The 16,908-nt window shown below is 45.6% G+C and overlaps 1 protein-coding gene across 2 annotated transcripts in view; it reads left to right on the top strand.

The window, feature by feature from the left end:
• The window catches only part of Tnpo3 (transportin 3), a 75,462-nt gene extending 59,092 nt beyond the window's left edge, over nucleotides 1-16,370 (top strand). For both annotated transcript variants that reach the window (XM_055608213.1, XM_055608214.1), the window contains exons 17-23: nucleotides 1,219-1,335; nucleotides 2,840-2,934; nucleotides 4,712-4,868; nucleotides 5,070-5,237; nucleotides 7,708-7,820; nucleotides 13,877-13,974; nucleotides 15,399-16,370. In XM_055608213.1, the coding sequence (XP_055464188.1) occupies nucleotides 1,219-1,335; nucleotides 2,840-2,934; nucleotides 4,712-4,868; nucleotides 5,070-5,237; nucleotides 7,708-7,820; nucleotides 13,877-13,937 (711 nt within the window). In that variant the 3' untranslated portion in view covers nucleotides 13,938-13,974; nucleotides 15,399-16,370. The remainder of the gene's footprint in view (nucleotides 1-1,218; nucleotides 1,336-2,839; nucleotides 2,935-4,711; nucleotides 4,869-5,069; nucleotides 5,238-7,707; nucleotides 7,821-13,876; nucleotides 13,975-15,398) is intronic.
• Nucleotides 16,371-16,908: the final 538 nt, after the last annotated feature.

Genomic DNA, 16,908 nt, shown 5'->3' with positions numbered 1-16,908 from the left:
GTGTGCAGGGCTCTGCTTCCAGACCGGGAGCCTTCTGCTGTGTGCAGAGCCTTCTGCTGTGTGCAGGGCTCTGCTTTCAGACCGGGAGCCTTGCTGAGGGAATTTGATTGGCTCGAAGGGAAGAGATTTGGTTAGATAAATAAGTATATGGAGTAGATATGTCCTGTCTAGCGAAGCAGCCTGCAAAGCAGTAGTCTGAATAGATTAGCTAAAATCGAGTAACGAGAGCAGCTCATGCTCTGTCTTTATCTGTCGGTGGGAAACACTTTTATATTAACATCTTTGGGGGATGAAACAAGTCAGACTCTGTTGTTTCTTGGCCCAAAGAGATTATATTCTATCTTGACCATGTTTTTCTGTTCACACTAGTCTCTTTCATTTGTCAAAAACAAATTTGTTCTCCTCCAAGTGTGTAGTGTACATGCCTATGTGTAGGTGTGTGCTGTCCAGAATTAACAATGCCAGTCTTCCTCAGTTTCCTACTTTTGTTGTTGAGGAAGGGTCTGTTTCTGAGCCGGGATATCTGGCTCTTCCAGCTGGCTGGCTCCCGGGCTGTCGTGCCTCCGCCTCCGCCTCCCTAGTGTTGGAGTTAGAGGTGGCTGCCACACCTGTCCAGCTGCTGACACTTGTGCTTTGTCCATGAGTCATCTCCTCAGTCCCCTTATTGGCAAGTAATTATGATGGTGTGCTTTGCTGAGGTAACATGCGGACCTATCTGACACGCAGCCTCGGGTCAGTAAGTAGTTGCCAGTGTCAGCAGAGCACGTCTAAACTTCGTAGGCAGCGGGTGGGCTTTTTTGTGCTACACTGTCCAGTTAGAGTTAGGAGATTGCCTAAGCCACTTGCCCTACACTTCCACTGTGTGTCTCTTAACGGGGAGAAGAGGAGAGGGGGCCGGGTGTGGCGGCCCAGTCCTTTAACCGTAGGCTCCAGGTGGGAAGACTGCCCTGTGCCCTAACTTGCTTGTAGCTTAAAACATTTGACAGTTCTTTCAGCTCTGCTTTGGAAGGGAACCAGTCAAAGGCATGAAAGAAGTTTCTGAAGAGAAAACTGGAAAATGAGGAAATAGATCCTTGTTTCATGGCGTGTTGCTGACAAAGTCTGCTGCTTTGTCTTTGAGAGAAAAGCGCCATCTGACTCTCCTCCTGGAGATGGAGTCTTGCTCCCTCAGCCGCTCCCTGAAGTGCGGACTGGACTTGATGGTCTTTCTTGTTGCAGATGGTGAGTGTGTACCACGCGCATCAGCACTCCTGTTTCCTGTACCTCGGCAGCATCCTTGTGGATGAGTATGGCATGGAAGAAGGCTGTCGGCAGGGGCTCCTAGACATGCTGCAGGTATGCTTTTCTTGGCGAGAACACGCCAGGCCTGGAGGGCCGGAAAATGTGTGTTGTGTCTTCTTTATTCCTATCCCAGCCACAGCATACTCATCTTTACTCTCAGGGAGGTGCGCTTGGTAACTGTTTTTCTTTTTTCTGCTTATTGATTTTAGACAGGGTCTCACTGTTTGCCTTGGAACTCACTGTGTAGACCAGGCTGGTCTCAAATTCACAGAGCTATGCCTGGCTGTTTAATTTCGTACTGTATTTGTTGGGGTGTGGGTCCACAAACCATCACAGAGTGTGGAAGTCAGAGGACAGCCTGTGGGAATTGTTTGTTTCCTGCCTTTGTGTGAGTCCAGAGGATCAAACTTGGCTGTCAGGTTTAATGGTAGACTACATCTAGCACATGGATAAGGTGTGTTTACTAATGCTGGGGCTGGAGAGACAGCTCCGCGGGTAACAGTACTTGTTGTCCTTGCAGAGGACCCAAAGAGCTAAAGAGATGGCGCTTTGGGTAAAAGTTCATTCCTCAAAAGCATAGGGACTTGAATTCAAATTCTTAGACCCAAAGTAATAAAAGCAGTGGCCCACGTCTGTCATTCCCACCAGATGCAATAGTGCAAGCGTCTGTGGTCTCCGTGGTCTGGCAAGAACTGAAAGCCTCAGACCAGGAAGGTCTGAGCAGCATTTACAGAGACCCGTCTCCACCAAGGTGGAAGGCAAGGGTCCACACCCAGGGTTGTCGTCCGACCCCCCCCCCCACATTCATGTACACACACAAGTTGTTCTTAGTCCATGAGCTGTTGGAACGGTTCATGGCTGGAATCTCACTACCAGGAAGCTGGCCGAGAGGGTTACTGTGGCTTTGAGACCAGCCTGGGTATTGCGTCTGGAGCCCTGTGACATCATCTTCTAAAATAAGTACATCTTTAAGGGGGAGACAAGACAGGCACAGTCAGTTGTCAGCCACTGACTCAGGCTGCTCACTATCATCAACTGGGATCTATACTTGATCACTTCTGAAGTGTGTGTGTGTGAATGTACACACGAGTGTGCAGGTGTGTGCGTTTGAAGATCAGAGTGGTCTCCAGACCTATAGCCTGTCTCCTTGAGACAGGGTCTCTCACCGAACCAGAAGCTCGCTCTCCACAAGGCTGGCTGGCTGGTAAGCTCTTAGATCTGCTGTCCGTGGCTCAGGGCTGAGGCTACAGGCGTGTGCAGCTACACCTGGCTGTTCATGCAGGTAGTGGAAACCCAAACTCAGTTCATGCTTGCAAAGCAAGTGTTCTTCCTTAGTCCCTGATAGGTCAGCCTTTTTTAGTCCTTTTTTCTTTTTTTTAAACACGTGAACTTATTCTTTGAACTGGGCGAGAGTTCTCTTTTCCTAACGTGCTCATCACAGTCTCGTCATTTCCTGTGTGCTGCTGCTGCTCTTTGTGTTTGCTATGGTGTTTGCCAAGTCTGACTGTTGTGACATTTATATATAAGCATCTGTTTTAAAATTACTGTTTTGTTCTAGGCGCTATGCATTCCCACATTTCAGCTCCTAGAACAGCAAAATGGTCTCCAAAATCACCCTGACACTGTAGATGACCTATTCAGGTTAGCCACCCGGTAAGTCCTTCTGAAGAACAAGACTTTTTAATGTTAATCGCTCATCCATTGTCACTGCTTAATTTCACCATGTGGCATTTTTATTATTTTTCCTATAAAATGAGGTCATTGTGAAAAGTAGATTAATGATTCATGATTTCTTTGTGAGCTGGCCTGTCTTCAGAGGTTTGGAAGTATTAGGTGGGAGCAGAAAAGAAGGAATATGCACAAGATAAAAATGTTCTTAGGGAGGCTAAAAGTGTGTCTCATTGGAGACCCTGGGCTCAATGCCTCCCATCAAATGAATTTTAAAAAATAGTGCTTATCCAGTGTCTTAGTTAGAGTTACCATTACTATGATGAAACACCATGACCAAAAGCAACTTGGGGGAGAGAAGGGTTTATTTCACTCAGTTCCCTGTAACAGTTCACCATCAAAAGCAGCAAGGGCAGGAACCTGGAGGCAGGACATGATGCGGAGGAATGCTTGCTGACTTGCGCTGCCTGCGCTCTTACAGAACCCAGGACTATGAGCCAGGGGTGGCCTCACCCTCCATAGGCTAGGCACTCCCACCTCAGCCACTGATTAAGAAAGTGCTTCACAGGCCTACCTACAGCCTGATCCGACGGAGTTATTTTCTCAGTAAAGATTCCCTCCTCTGCTGACTCTAACTTGTGTCAAGTTGACATAAAACCAGCCAGCACCCCGGATAATTCCCGGTGGTGCTAGTGCCCCGTGACACTGTCGTTCTCTCACCTCCCTCCATCTACTCGGAGAAGCTGAGCCTCCTTCAGCAAGGTCTCCTTGTGTGTCCCTGTCTGGCCTGGCAGCTACTGTGTAGACCAGGCTGGCTGAGACCTGCTTCGGGAATTAGGTCTGTGCACCACCATGCCCCTGCTCAGACTGCCTTAATCACATTCCCCCTGAGGAGCAGCTGAAGGAAAGGGGTTAGTGTTGCTTACAGTTTGATGTGGCAGCCTGTCATGATGGGGAATTACAGCCGCTGGGTCATTACATCCTCCTCAGATAGCAGAGAACAGTGCATGCTTGTGCTCAGCTGACTTTCTCCTTCTTAAGCAGCCCAGGATCCCAACCCCGAGATGGCTGCCACCGCTGTGAGTGGGGCTCCCCCCCCACTTAACCTAGTCAAGAGAGTCTCCTCAGCAGGGCCCAAGTCCTGTCTCCCACGTGATTACAGAGCTCCTTGAGTTGAAATTGAGATTAACAATTTTACCACCCCCACTCCACCCCCCCTCCTTTTTTTTTCTTTTAATAAATGAAAATTTAAAAAAAACCAAAAACTATATTCACAGCAAAGTTCAATGAAAAGACCTGGTGGTGGCGACACATGCCTTTAATCCCAACCAATATTTATTAGTTTTAGGCAGCCTGTTCTCCAGGGCTACACAGAGAAACCCTGTCTTGGGGGGTAGGGAGGAAATTCAGTGAAAAATATGCTTTCCCTGTTCCTTTTGCTGCACTCACACACACACACACACAGGTGCACACATGGACTTTTTTCTCCAGCGTGGTCCATTTATTAAATTTATTTTTCCACATTTATGTATTATTGAAGCCAAAGTCTAGAGTGGACATTAAGATTCGTTTTTGCTGTTGTGCATTCTGGGTTTTGAAACGAGTCCAGTGACGAGTTAGGCATAATAGTAATACTGAATGTCTCCTGTGCTCTGTCCTAACCCTCCTTCCCCATAATCCCAGCAGTGGTGGGTTTTCTTCTTTATCCTGCTGCTTGGGTGTTCTCATCTCATTGCTAATACCTAGCTTCTCTACATACTAGATTTATTCAGCGTAGCCCTGTCACCTTGCTGAGGAGCCAAGTAGTCATCCCGATCTTACAGTGGGCCATTGCGTCTACCACCTTGGACCACAGAGATGCCAACTGCAGTGTCATGAGGTTCCTGCGAGACCTCATCCACACAGGAGTAGCAAACGATGTGAGTGTAAACACACCTTTTCTGCTTCAGGGCTTCTCTCTTGTGTGTTCCTGATCTGTTTTAGTTGAGCTGTACCATAGGCGATCGGTCTCTGATCATCAGGTCCCTAACTTCTAGATCTAAGATCCTGCTTGGTGCTGTCGGCGGTGCGGACAGTCTAAGGCGAGCCTTGCCCCAGTGCATGTTCGTGTTTTCTTACAGCATGAAGAGGACTTTGAGTTGAGGAAGGAACTGATTGGCCAGGTGATGAACCAGCTTGGGCAGCAGCTTGTAAGCCAGCTGCTCCACACATGCTGCTTCTGTCTCCCCCCTTACACCCTACCAGATGTGGCGGAAGTGCTCTGGGAGATCATGCAGGTCGACAGGCCGGTAAGGTTGCCATCACCCCAACCTAATGGGCTTTGGTTCCTTGTAACCAGCCTGGGTTTGAAACAGCTGTGCTGTGTATGTTCTTGGAACCAGATTTGTGCACATTGAGAAGCTCAGTTTGAAAGTACAGGGACCCATAGGAAGCCAGGAATTCATTACTGAGTCCCTGAAAGTGTTCTGTCTGAGGATTACGATGTACATCATCAGACGTAAGCACAGAGCTGTGGGTTCGCTCCGGTCTGTTCACTGGTGAGAGGCAACCACATATTCGTTACGCAAGACGCGCACAGACGCTCTGGACCGCGTTAGCCCTTGGTAATTAGCCAGACATTTGTAGGGATTCAGGTTAAAGGTCAAACCACAGGGGCTGGAGAGAGAGCTTACTGGTTAAGAGCAGTTCAATTCCCAGCAACCGCATGGTACCTCACAACCATCTGTAAAGGGATCTGATTTTCTCTTCTGCTGTGTGTGAAGACAGAGGACTCATAGTAAATAAATAAATATTAAAGTAAACCACAGTATTTACAGCTGGGTTCATTTTCCCCTTTGGATCTATTTAATCAGGTCTTTTTTCCAGTTGAATATTAAAAAAAAAAAAAAGAGTGGCGTGGAGAGCTGCTCACACACGCTGAGGATCTGGAGTGCTGCTCGTCCATGGCTCTGGGGGCTGTAGGAGGCCGTCTGGTCACCCAGTCACCTCAGCCTCCTGCTCACTTCGGTAACAGACACTGCGGTCAGGCAGCCCTCCTGCCTTCAAGTGTGCTCAGTGCTAACCCATAGTCTTAGATGTTATGGAGATTTATAACGAATTTAAGAGTTATTTTTATCTTATGGGTATGTGTGAATTCCTGCACGTACGCATGTGCCCATGTGCCTAGTACCCGCAGGAGCCTGAGGAAGGAAGGTATCAGGTCCTTTGGAGCTGAGCTGCCGTGTGAGTGCTGGGAGCCAGAGCATAGTCTCTGCAGGAGGAGCGAGTGCTCTAGCCAGTGACCTCTCGCCAGCCACCATGTAAATGTGGAACATAGCGACACAGTACAGTAGCCTGTGAATTATTTTGAATTTATGCTTTATAATTTTTAATGTTAATATGCATGTCAATTAGCAAAATATATGGTAGAACCTAAAATGAATGGTCTTCCAGAAACAATAAATGAATAGATGATAAAAATATATAATGGATCTCTGAGGTCAAGGCCAGCCTGACTGCAGAGCTAGTTTCCGGACAGCCAGGGCTACACAGGGAAACCTTGTCTCTTAAAACAGAACAGCAAAAATATATACTGGTACCTATTATTCCCATTGTTATTTGTTCAGTGCACTTGTTCAGAGCCAGATATTACAAGGAGACAGAATGAATATGACTTCTGGGAAGGGTGACTTTAACTAAAATCGTGATTCTATTTGAAGCCATACTATATGTATATTAATTCATATTATATATATGCTTTCTGACATAGTTTCTGTATCATCTGACCCAGATGTCACACATCGTGACTCTTTTTCACAAGAGATGACAGTACAGGTGTAAAGGTGTAGATATAAATGAAGAAGTGTTTTGTGATCACTACCACTGTAATAATTGTTTAAAGGAACTCTTAAAAGTGCATGGTTTAAGCAAGTCAGATTTAGTTACCTATGTAGTCTTAGCATGTTCCTAATTATCACAGTTCATTCTAGCAGCAAAAACTGTGTGTATAGATACTTAGCTAAGGAGGTCAGTTTAGGCCATGGGTACCATTATGAAGAGGAAAAATTTGTCGTCTGCTGAATTCTATAGTCCACTGCTTTAAAAATACAGGTACATCTGGGCAGAGGTGTTGTGTGCCTTTAATGCCAGCACTCAAGAGTCAGGGGCAGGCATATTTCTGAGTTCCAGGCCAGCCCGGGCTACACAGTAAAATCCTGTTTCAAAAAAAAAAAAAAACAAAAAATAAAATAAAACAAACAAACAAAAAATACAGGTGTAGAGTGGTATTTTTCTTAAGATGTGATCTGACTACATAGTCTAGCTAGACTGGAATCCCATCTATAGCTTGTCATGTCATTTGATCTTTCCTAGCTTCTTCCTGTCTTCTCTAAGTTAGACTGCAGGAGTATGCTAACAGCACCTTTCTTACTATTTTGTTCTTGGTCTCTCTGATGTCCAGATGTTTGCTTTGAATTGCTTTTGGTCTTTAAGCTCAGGAGTTTTCTGGCACCCAGTAATTCTTAAAAATTATGTTAGTGGTAGGAACAGAGCAAGAGTCTTATCCAGAGGACACTTGCAAGGTGTGGCTGACCTCTGCCTCTCCGGAGAGCAGCGAGGCCTGCATTTGCAGTCTGTGCCAGCCTTTAGAGTACTCAAACAAGACTAAAGTGCTGATCTTATTTTGTAAAAGGACCTCCTCTAGAGTTGGTTACGATCAGGAGAGTGCCAGCTAAGTAATCTTACCTTCCTTAAAAACTCTTATCCCATTTCTCTCCACAGACTTTCTGTCGGTGGCTAGAGAATTCCTTGAAAGGTTTGCCAAAGGAGACAACGGTGGGAGCTGTTACAGTGACACACAAACAACTTACAGATTTCCACAAGCAAGTCACTAGGTGAGCGATGCTTCCTGGGGCTTGGTGAAAGGGAAGATGGCGTCTGGGCTTTGTAAAATACCTCTGCTTTTGTTCCACCACTTGACACAGACGGTCAGTGGGTGGCAGCATCGCTGTGCTGTGTGTGTTTGCGCTTACGCGTGTAACTTACTAATCCCGAAAATCTGTTGTTCACATTCTTAGTTCTTGCAGTATTTAATATTTAGGGGTGAAGAACGCAGATCCATGAGCGAACGAGGCAGCATTTTGTCTATACAACACTGAGAGTGATGTAAACTGCAGTTAATCAGACTATTGTGACCAAACCTAAAAACACTAAGAGTCTTTTGAAATGTAAAGTTTTAATATTGTGTAAATGAAAGGTTTCTGAGATGCACTGGGCTCATGGGCTGTTTACAGTACGTTAGAGCTTAGTTTAAATTTGTATCAAGTGTGAGCACGCAAACACCTTTAGTGTCTTACAGTCTTTGTAGTCACTGTCTTGTAGACATTAGAGTATACCCTTTATTGTTCCAGTTTCATTATTACAATCTCAAAAAATATAATATTGTTTTCTAAATGTAACCCTGAATCAAAGTCTATATGGGACTTTATGGTCTCTGTATAGTATTCATGACAGTAGCTTAGTTTGGATTTTGTAACTGCTAACCTTTCCCTGACTTCAGAATTCTAAGTGTTAAGCACAGGCTTCTATTCACACACTTGTGTGATGATATGTAAGCCAAAGAATGAATGTTGTAGCAAGGTTGGTAATGTCAGGGCAAGTTTGAAATACAGTAATTAGCCATCACTATCAATACAGAGTGATTAAATAATTCTTTGTTTTTCTGCGTTAGTAAATAGTCACTAAAAAAGAAATACGTGTGCTAGATGAAAATGTTGTACAAGCAGGAATGGCGACATGTGCCTTTATTTTACTGTATTTTTTTCCATGGTGAGGAAGGAATGTCATGTTGGAAGGACATAGAAAAACAAAATTGCTTGCTGCATGGTGTCCAGGAAGCAGAGACTGACAGGAGGGGTGAGGATAAGAGTGCAGTATGTACTCTAAAGGCTGGCTCAGTGTTGAAGAGCATTCACTGCTCTCTTCCAGAGCAAGTTCAATCTTAGCTCCATCATAGGCAGCTCACAGCCCACCTGAGCTCATACCTCTGGATGGAAAGTGGTGGTGTGGGGGCTTGAGGGCCTGGGCATATTTCTTTTACAGTTAGGAAGTGGAAAGAGATGACTGCTGATATTTGGCTCTTTCTTCCTGTATTCAGCCACATTATGGGTGGGTTTTCCCTCCTCACTTAACCCAGCTTAGAAACTCCTTCACACATGACCAGAGATTCGGCTCAGGTGATTCTAGAGCCTGTCAAGTTGACAATTAACACTAGCCATTATGAGTTTTGTCTTGTTTGGTTTGTTTTTCTGTTGGCGACCATTTAATGCTGCTTCTCCTCTTGTCTGCTGTTAGCCTGATGTAAGGAATATTTTGTAAATATGTACGCTGTTGTCACACATGGCCCCTAAAACATGAAGGTGTGAGCCCCGCATGGTTGGCACAGCCTTTAATCCCAGCACTCAAGAGTCAGAAACAGGATCTCTGTGGGTTTGAAGCCAGCAGAGCTAGATAATGAGACCCTCTCTCAAAACACAGCAACAAAAATGGCTTGCTTCTGGCCCCAGCAACCTGATTTCAGGCCCCAGGACCTACATGGAAGAGAGAGAGAGAGAGAGAGAACCAGCTCCAAGCACCACACACATACACTCACACACCTACAAATAAATAGATAAATAAATAAATAATTTGAAATAGGGCGCTAGAGAGAATGCTCAGCAGTTAAGAGTGCTTGCTGCTCTTGTAGAGGGCCCCGGAGTTCAGTTTCCAACACCCTTGTTGGACAGCTTAGAGCTGTCTGTGACCCTAACCCCGGGGATCCAGCGCCCTCTGCTGGCCTCTCAATGCATGCACACAAAATAATCGTAATCATCTCTCTCTCTTTTTTTTTTTTTTACTTCATTCTTTTCTTTGGGAGGTGGTGGGGGTGTCTAAAGAAGCTTTCTCTGTGTAGCCTTGGCTGTACTGGAACTCACTCTATAGACCATGCTGCCCTGAAACTCAGAGATCTGCCTGCCTCTGCCTTCTGAGTGCGGGGGTTAAAGGTGTGGGGCACCACCACTCAGCAAAATGTTTTGTTGTGGGGCTCTGTGTGCGTGTGTTTTGAAAGCGGGTTTTTCTGTACCTCCCAACTCTTAATAGCCACTTGAGCAATTCAAACCTAGTATGAGGCAATATTTCATTTGTTTATTAGATGTCTGTATCTTTTTTAAAATCCTTTTTTGTGTCAATTTGGCTTTCTTGAGACAAGATCCTGCTCTGTGGCCCAGGCCAAGTGCAGCTTGTTGCCCAAGATGATGCTCCCAGTTCGGCCCAGTGTGGCTGGGTTGCAGGAGCCGGTAGCTATCCATTCCTTCTAACTGGACTGTGTAAGACACGTTTGTTCTGTTCTTAGTTTTTGCAGTGCTGGGGGTGGAACTTAGGCTGTTGTATGTGCCTTGCAAGTGTTCTGTCATTGAGCTGTTTGGCCAGTGTCTTTCTTAAAGTTATAATTTTAATGTAGTTCAATTTATACATTTTTATTTTTATTTTTTGTGTGTTTTTCCTACTCAAGAATTGCCAGACCCATCATCATAAAAAAAAGTTTCTCCTAGGTTTTCTGTGCAGAGTTATAATGTTAGATCTAGCTTCTTCCTCTCTCCATTTAGCTTATTTTATATATTTTAGGGAATGTTTTTCTTTTGCAAGTTACTTCAATTTTCTTTACAACATTTATTCATATGACTGTTCCTTCTCTTTGAATGGTCTTAGCACCTTCCTTAGGAAATATTTGATTGTGTACATGAGGATTTGCTTTTAGGCTATGTCCTTGAGTTCCATATGAAATGCAGAAATCTTTCTTGCTTTTTTTTTTTTTTTTGTAATAATGTAGCGGTTCTGATGGTCATTGTTCTTAATCAGCAGACTTCTTTGGATGTTATGAATATGATAACCGTAACAGTATTGTCTTCTGAGCTGGCTGTGGTGGCTCATGTCTGTAATTCTAGCCCTGGGAAGGTGGAACTTGAAGGTACCTCAGCCACATAGGGAGTTCAGGGCCAACCTAAGCTACATGAGACACCACCTTAAAAGGCCATGCGGGTGCTGAGGCAGGAGGATCATTGGAAGTTCAAGGCCAACCTAGGCTCTGTAGTTAGTTTCAGGTCGGCCTTAACTGTGATGTGAGATTTTTGTCTTAACTGACAATTGAGAAAAGGAGAGAGAAAGGGTATGCTGTTGCTTTGTGGCTTCATAGTGGCTAAAGGTCATGTCATGCACTAGAGCTCACTGAGATTTTAACTTTGTCGACCACATGCATGGCTGAAAGTTAGTATGGTGACTGGCCTTTGAGACACTGCCCAAAGTGAGGGTTCCCCTGGACCGGTTAACATCGGGACCAGGTGAGCTAATGAAACGATTTGAATCTTTTCACTGTGATTCTTTGCGGCAGGGCAGCATCTCACCTGCGTGCGGACTCAGGTGAAATGGCTTCTCGCTGCTTCTGTTTCTCTTTGCTCCATCTTCTGGTCAACAGAAACCATGGTCTGTTGGCTCTGATTTCCTTGAAGCAAATGGAAGAGTAGGGGACTCCTCCAGAGACTGTTGGTTTGAATCTTGCACTATGCTGTTAATTTTAACTTCAATTAATTCATTTGCAGGTGAGTTAGTACTACCTTAAAGGGCTATTAAAAGATGCCAAATGTAGTCCCAGAGCTCCCACACATAATAAATGATCCGTGAAGTTTAACTCATTTTTGTTTGGAAAAGAAGGTGCCACATGTCATTGCCCATTTCCAGGCCTGCTTGGGCATGTCTCTTGCCAGCTCTACAGCAGCCACCCACACATTTTGGAATATGTCTCCACAGGACCAGTGCTCTCGATGGGACAAATATACGAATAGATAATGAGTGTGTCTGAACTCCAGGTCACTGCCATGGTCCTAATTCACGGCAGGGCGAAGGGAGAGGTGTGAGTAAAGCAGTACTGTGCACAACTGTGGCCTTGATCCTTGCCCAGCGAGAGCAGAACTGAACCCAGTAGCCTGACCCTCATTGCCGAACAAGTTCTGCAGCTGCCGGAGCAGTCTGTGGAAGACGGCCGGTAGGCGTGTGAGCAAAGGAAGGAGGCAGTGTGGAGCTAAGAAGGGGTTGAGATTGCTCACCTTCTCTTAGTAACTCTCTAGTGTGTGTTGCCCTTGAACCTGTGCATGACTCAGTCCCCCTTTTGGTTTTAAGGTCCTCCAACTCTTGCCTCAACATGCTGTTTTGTTTGCCACCCTGGCAGGGAGGGTGAACTGGTTCAGCTTCACTCTAGCAAGTCCCAGCCTGCCTCTCAGATGGTGTTAGTAATGAATTCCCCAGCTCTCTTAGTTGGTCAACCTGGAATATAGTTTTCTCTTCTAAAAACATGCTAAGCCATCACTAGCTCAAATTGATGAAGACTAGAAGAACTCCTGCCATTAGTTACATCTTCTCCATGTTGGTGTGACTGCCTGCCACATGTGGCCATCTTAAAGCTAAATGATGCTGGACTTGGAAAGTGTTGGTTGTGGGGCAAGGGACCAGATACCCAGGTTGCCATTACCTCACCAGATCAAAGGGCCAAGTCTCTCAGTGCATGCCTAGAAGGTTGAGTCTTGAGGAAGAGTGGCCAGAAACATATTTGGGAGAAGACTTGGAATTACGGGACTAGACTAGAAGATGGAACCTAGAAAAGTAATAGGAGTTAGAAAATAAAACCAGAGACTAGAAACTAGTCAGTGCTACAAGAACCAAGGTAAGAAAGCAGTGCTGGCATTTAAGGAGCTTTTTAAAATTTTGTTTTGATTTTATTTGGGTTTTATTTTTGTTCTGTGTTTTTATTGAGCTTTTTGATGGTACAGTTATTACATAGCATGCATAAGGCCCTGGGTTCAATCCCCCAGTATGCCAGGTGGAGGGTATAGTTGAGTCGTTACATGCCAACTGTAAAACTGGAAGAAAATTTCTGAAATGCTCTGCTGTGGACTGCGAGAGCCTGAGTCAAGGTTTTCATCATCATGTTGCTGAGGGAATTTGGAGGTAGACATTTGATACCTTTTCTGTTGGCTAGCTCTTAACAGTTACCACCTGTGGTTTTCAAGGCAAGTCTGCCTGCTTGTAAGTTTGAGTTCTAGGCTGTACCCTGGAGCCAGGACAGGGCTTCAAGAGAGTTTGTTAGATAGTGCTTTCTTTTCCGTTGCTTTCACTTAGCTGGGGTTCCGTCAGCAGAGCTGTTAGGAAAATGTCCAGAAGGATGAAATCTGCTTCAACTGCCATTAGGTGGGTTTTAAAGGAAATGTTTTGGAAAAAAAATGTCCACTGGACATCTCAGCATTTGCTGAGAACGATGTTCTGCTCATCCTTTCTCCGCTTCTGCATGTGTTAGCCCCTTCCTTTCTCCTCCTCCCCCCGAGAGGAAAGCCTGAGCAGCTGTTTGGCTGGGAAACCAATGCCTGGTAGTCCCAGCTTATGGGGCAAGGCCTGTGCACAGGATCTGCCTGGAGGAGAGCAGGGAGAGCAGAGGACTTAAGTGAGCACAGGGCCTGTGGGAGCCACTGGTGTCTTCCTTTGAGCACATCTAGGTTCCTTCCACTGTGTTGGGAACTTCAAGTATCGTCACAGAAACTTGCACTTACTGCTCACTGCTCTTTTGCAGTGCATCTATTATATATATGAATAGGTTTGATCCTTTGAGTACCATGAAGTACTAACACATGAGGAGACTAAAGCAAAGATTGACACAGGAGCTAGGACGCAGCCCAGAGCCCATTTCCTGAGGACAACCAAGCCTGTGGTTATCTTCGTTTATACTACTTAATTTTACCTGAGATCCAGGTTGGTCTCAGGCAGATGTTTCTGGCGGAGTGGGCCCTCTGCAGTGTGCCTCTCCTGCAGGTTGGCACTCTTGTCTTCAGTCAGGGACCGCCCCACCCACCCACCTTTTGTCTTCCAGCGCTGAGGAATGTAAGCAAGTCTGCTGGGCCTTGCGAGACTTCACCCGGTTGTTTCGATAGCTCAAGCTCAAGCTCCCGCACTGTGCCTGTCATCCAGGTGAGTTATAGTTCTTCCTGTTCTTTCTGGGCTCTTGAGAGCATGATCTGGCCCAAGCTCAGATCGAGGAGGAACTTCGTGTTCAGCTGAAATGTGCAGGACCTTGATTGTCTTGGGCCAGAGCAGGCAGGTCATCAGTGTATCGGGTCTCATTTCCCGCTCCACAGAAGGAAACGATTGCAGAATGCACCAGGAAAATTTCTTCCCTCATAGAGGCCTCTAGCCTGATCTGTGCTTGCTTTGGGCAAGCAAGTCAGTACTTTTAGCCTCTGCTACTTTGCTGAGAACATAATTCCTGGCACCAATCTTGTAAGGCAGACTGGCCAGAATTAATGTACAAGTAGCTTATTCTTCCTGCTCTTATGACTGAAATGCTAGGGCAGTGCAGAAAGCAGAAGTTCCTTTGGCTGTCTCCCGATGGTCACCTTTCTCCATCTGTGTTCCTTCTGATCTGAAGCAAAGCAAGAAGCTCAGCTAAGCAGGGGAGTGACTGGGTGGTAAAGGTGGGTTGCCGAGATTAATTGCCTGAGTGAAGAAAGGCGGTTTTCAAGCCTACCCTTTGACATCGTAAGTAGAATATATTGTCCCAGTGAACAATATTCAGGATCTGGTAGTTTCTGTAATAGATGTACTAATATGTCAAGGTGATGTTCAGTAGTGTCTTAACACACCCAAAATTATCCTAGATGTTGGTTCTTTAATGGGTAGTAACATCATCTGAGGTTGCTGCAACCTCAGATGATGTTACTACTGTCTGGGCGCTAACACTGACATACCTCAAAAGGTTGCTGGTAGCAAGCTTTAGATGTTCACAGCTCATGTTCATGAAACCCTTCCTAAGAGTCAGGTGCCATTCCTGTGTGTTGACTGGATTAACCAAGAGAATCTTCCTACAGGTTTCTGCCACTGTACTCATTTTACAAAGAAGGAAATTGAAGGCCAAAGATTTTTAACAACTTGTTAATGTTACAGTTAGAAACTAGGGGAGCCAGATTTCAGGGGTAGGCGTTCTGGTACCAGAATCCTCACTTTTAACCATTGTAATGGGTGGCACATCTGTACAGCACTCTTCTCATAGAGCCTGGATCAGTGATTTAAACATTTTTCAAAATTAAATCTTACACGAAGACTAGATATTTAACAGGTTAAAGTGAGCTTTTCTGGTGACTTTGCACAGAAGGCTCAGCTCTGCTGGCTCCCTCCCAACCTCATCACTAGTGTCTGCAGCTCAGCACAGGAGACAAGCCTCAGGCAGTGTTTTATCGAAGTGAATGTTGCCTTGGAATTGCAAGTTGGAAAAAGCCAAACTTTGGTTTTGCCTGTTTGTTAACTGGAGTTGTGCAACAGTCCACAGTGAGGTGCCTGAGCAGATAGATGCACAGGGCTGGCTCTGGTCCTGCTCATTCTCTCTTCTCTTTTGTCAGGAATGTCTTTTTATTAGAAGACAGGAAGAAAACAACCCAGACTGTGTCCCACAATCAGAAACCTCCGTTGTGGCAGAGGGGCCTTGGCTGCCACCAGAGCATCCTGCCAGACAGGGAGAGACTTCAACGTTCCGAGGCACCCTAAGGAGTCCCTGTGTGGGGCATGAGGGAGAAACAGCACGGTTTTTAAGGATGGCTGCAGCCTGTCCGATGTGGTGGGAGGGGAACTAGTTTCCTGGTGAACTTCTTTTCTAAACAGAAAAATAATTTAAGGAAATTTAAAAAGAAAAAAAAAAAAAAAAAAGCTGAGATGAAAGCAGAACTGCCACGCTGACCTGGCAGCCGATGCTGCGCACACCCAGACACACCAGCATGCAGTGCACACAGGGGAACAACAGTGAGAGCTTGAGACACAGCACCTGAGGGAAGTGGGGGTTTAAATGAGGGCGCTGCTACAGTTGGAGCTCGAGACTCAGGCCGCTCCCTCTGTTCTCCTTCCTTACACCGGCCAACACAGGAACACACACACCAGCTGTCCACCTTTAGAGACGTCACGCAAGGAGCCTGCTCTGTTTTCTGCCGTGGTCGTGGGTGGCGGTCAGGACCAGCTAGGGCCAGAGTTGCTATCCATGTAGAGCGCAGCCCTGGCTGCCGAGTTGCCGTGTCTGCTCCAGCTCCCATACGTTTGCCATCAGCCCTGGGGACAGAAGCCAAAACTGGGGTGGATGGAGAGGGCACAGATGTGTATTAAATGTTTTTTTTTCTTAGTGAATTCATCCATAAGATGGGGGGAAGCAGAACAGAGGGTGAGAGTATGGAGAAAATGTATTTGCAGGACTACCTGTATTTTGCTAAAAAGTGTGAAAATTAATTGCCTTCAAGGGCACTGTTCTGTCCTGTGGTGTAGCCATCTCAAGAATAAATCAACAGCACCAAAAAAAAAAAAAAAAAAAAGGGCAGAAAAAATAAAAACCAATTTTTAAAATTTTACCAGTGATTCTTTTTTTTTTTCCTTTCATTACTCAGTGCTCAGAAATGAGGGGGCTAATCCCCCTGTGTGATCAGTCGGCCTTCATGGAATCTCACAGGCATCCCAGCACAGAGTTTAAAAAGGCAGGTCCTGCCCAAGGAGCTGCTGGCTCTGTCCTTCCCTGCAGACTCACTGGGAAGGAACTGTGTGCTCACGTGCATATAGACGTGCACATAAGCTGGGGGTGTATATGTGATACACGCATGCATGTGTGTGCATTTGCATGGGAGGGGGAGACGTGCACACATCGTCATGGAGACCAGAGGAAGGACACTTCTGTGGCTTAAAACCACCAGTATCGAAACCTCACAGACAAGGTAAGAACACAACAACCTAACATGGTGTCTTGTATGGGGTCCTGAAACCCAAAGGGTAGGGTGGGGTGAAAGAAGAAGAAGAAAAGAAGAAGAAGAAGAAGAAGAAGAAGAAGAAGAAGAAGAAGAAGAAGAAGAAGAAGAAGAAGAAGAAGAAGAAGAAGAA

The sequence above is a fragment of the Psammomys obesus genome, unplaced genomic scaffold (genome assembly GCF_907164565.1).
Source record: "Psammomys obesus unplaced genomic scaffold, mPsaObe1.curated_primary_1811, whole genome shotgun sequence".
NCBI classification, from domain to species: Eukaryota; Metazoa; Chordata; class Mammalia; order Rodentia; family Muridae; genus Psammomys; species Psammomys obesus.
Note: the sequence above shows the minus strand (reverse complement) of the source record. Positions and strands in the feature narration are given on the sequence as shown.